The 2,491-nt window shown below is 39.8% G+C and overlaps 1 protein-coding gene across 1 annotated transcript; it reads left to right on the plus strand.

Moving 5' to 3' along the window:
* The first annotated feature begins 223 nt into the window (after positions 1–223).
* LOC137960531 (pentatricopeptide repeat-containing protein At5g39710-like) lies at positions 224–1,586 on the plus strand. The gene has a single exon (XM_068808177.1). It carries the CDS (start codon positions 227–229, stop codon positions 1,361–1,363), a length of 1,137 nt encoding a protein of 378 aa, XP_068664278.1. The 5' UTR covers positions 224–226; the 3' UTR covers positions 1,364–1,586.
* The last annotated feature ends 905 nt before the right edge of the window (positions 1,587–2,491 follow it).

Raw genomic sequence — 2,491 nt, forward strand, 5'->3', positions numbered from 1 at the left:
GCTTTTCTCCTGCGCCGAATCCCTCCTTGACCCCATCAAATACCCCGATTCTGTTTCCGATCTTATCCTCTCCAAATTCATCAGAGCTTATGGCGACCTGGGTGACATTAGCGGCACCCTCCACTGGTTCCACAGGGCCCGCACCTTCCTAACATCTCAGACATGCTTCTCTTACAACGCGGTGCTCGCTGTTCTCGTTCGCTCTAATCGCATCGATCATGCGCACATGGTTTTCAAACAGATGTTGGAGGACAGGTCTGCACGTCCTGATGTATCAAGTTACACTACTATGATCCGTGGCTTTTGTAAATTCGGGCGTATTGGAGATGCCAGACAACTGTTTGATAAAATGCTTTGTGAACCAAATTTAGTTACTTATAACACACTTGTAGATGGGTATTGCAAAAAGGGACTACTGGAGGATGCCAGGAAGATTGTATACCAGATGATAGTACGTGGGAAATCCAAACCTGATACGGTTACTTTCACAAGTTTGATTGATGGTTACTGTAAAAAGGGGGAATTGGATTTGGCTCTGAAATATTTGGAAGAGATGGCAAAGTGGTCTTGCAAACCGAATCTCGTAACTTATAACTCTTTAATATATGGGTTGTGTATGCAGGGGAAGATCAATGTGGCAGAGAAGATGTTAGTGAAGATGCTATTAAATGGTATAAAACCGGATGTTGCTACCCATACTAGTTTACTAAAGGGATTTTGTATTGCTGGAAGATTGGATGATGCTGTGAAACATCTCGAAGAGATGCTTCGGATAAGGATTAAACCAGATGTGAGATCATATGAGGTGATAATAAATGAGTACTGTAAGATGGGTCATCCAATGGAGGCCATGAATGTTTTGGAGCAAATGAAGGTTCAAAGTTTAGTCCCAAACGTTTCTAGTTTCAATGCAGTCTTGCGAGCATTGTGCCATTTAGGAGAAACGGAGACAGCATTTCATGTTCTACAGCAGATGCCTCGACAGGGCACAGCTCCAAATTCTTTATCTTACAGCATTGTGATTTGTAAACTGTGCAAGCATCAAGGTCGGATGAGGGATGCTGAAGACCTTGTTGTTACAATGATTCGAAAGGGTCATTCCCTTGATGCGTCGATGTACAGTTCACTGGTTCAAGGATACTGTGAGAGTAATGATATGGAAATGGCGGTTGAAATGTTTAGGGAGATGATACAGAAAGGGTTTGTCATCAACAGGGAGAGTTTCTCTGCACTACTTAAGAATTTATGTCAGGACAGCAAGGGGAGTGAAGTAGAGAAAGTGTTCGAGGAGATGTGTAGGAGATGTCATGTACCTGAAGTGGACCTTTACAGAAGAGTAGTAGATGAGCATTTGATAAGGTGACATTCCACAAAGGTTAGCTAAACAGAAACTACTAAGGTAACGGGCTCATTAGATTTCTGGGAAGTAAAATAGAAGAGTGGTAATTGGCAGTGGAGAAGATTAAATGCCAGTGCGATATTTCGAGTTCCACTCCACCCATGTACATGAACTCAACTGCTCAAAATGAACAGAGTTTCTAACATAAGATCCATCTTACAAGCAAAGATAAATCTGCGTTACTGTGGTGGTTTCTCTCTTGAATAACGAGCTCTCTGATAAGGTTTGCTTAACAGTCGAGTTGAATTTTGCAATCACTCATCTTAATCTATACTGCCTCATTTCACTTTTGAACTCATCCAAGTTCATCACGTTCGACTGGTTACTTCTTGGTAAGGCTTAGTCAGGTCAGACCCTGACTTTGAAGTTTCAACTAGCAGAATTGACCCAAATTTCATGAAATTTATGAGACAAAAAAAAGTCTTATGCAGAATCCCAAACATGGTGTGATAATGAACCGGAAGATGTTACTTGTTCCCCAGCCTTGCAGTTTAATAACGGTTTAGTTAATGCCCTCGCCCAAATCACCCAGAATACAATTCTTTTTTTTTCTTTTCAACGGGGTTTAAAACCCAAGTTCTGAGGCATATTGGTGGCATTAAATATACAAACTGACTGCTAAAAACTGTTTGCAAGTTGTTTGAATATTGGTTTCATCGCATCCACAACGATTTTTTGGCAAAACAATATTCACTCGAATCTCTGTTAAGGTACCCCAAATGTGGAATATAAGCCTCAATAATTTCTGTGAGAGACTTATACTCACTAATCCATATGAGACTACTCCATTTTATAGAGACATAATAAAGATAAAGGATAAAAACCGAAATACAAATACCAAATAGACTCAAACTCAAACTCTGAAGAATTATAATCTCTACAATCATTGTTGTAATTCTATAAATTCTTATCTTGTCATCAATGAAATCACGGCAAATATTATTCTCAATTCCTAAATATTATAGTTTTAAGTAGACAACCAATCTAGCCAACAAGCCAAACCTCTAATAGGGAACAAAAGCAAACTCAAGGCGACTAAACTATTCCTATTACTATCACATGGCAAGTGTAGTTCACACTCGGCAGGAAGAA

Source organism: Aristolochia californica, unplaced genomic scaffold (assembly GCF_029961685.1).
Source record: "Aristolochia californica isolate CCGP_79_NKW_82.1479 unplaced genomic scaffold, dmAriCali1.0.hap1 SCAF_3, whole genome shotgun sequence".
In the NCBI taxonomy this organism is placed as follows: domain Eukaryota; kingdom Viridiplantae; phylum Streptophyta; class Magnoliopsida; order Piperales; family Aristolochiaceae; genus Aristolochia; species Aristolochia californica.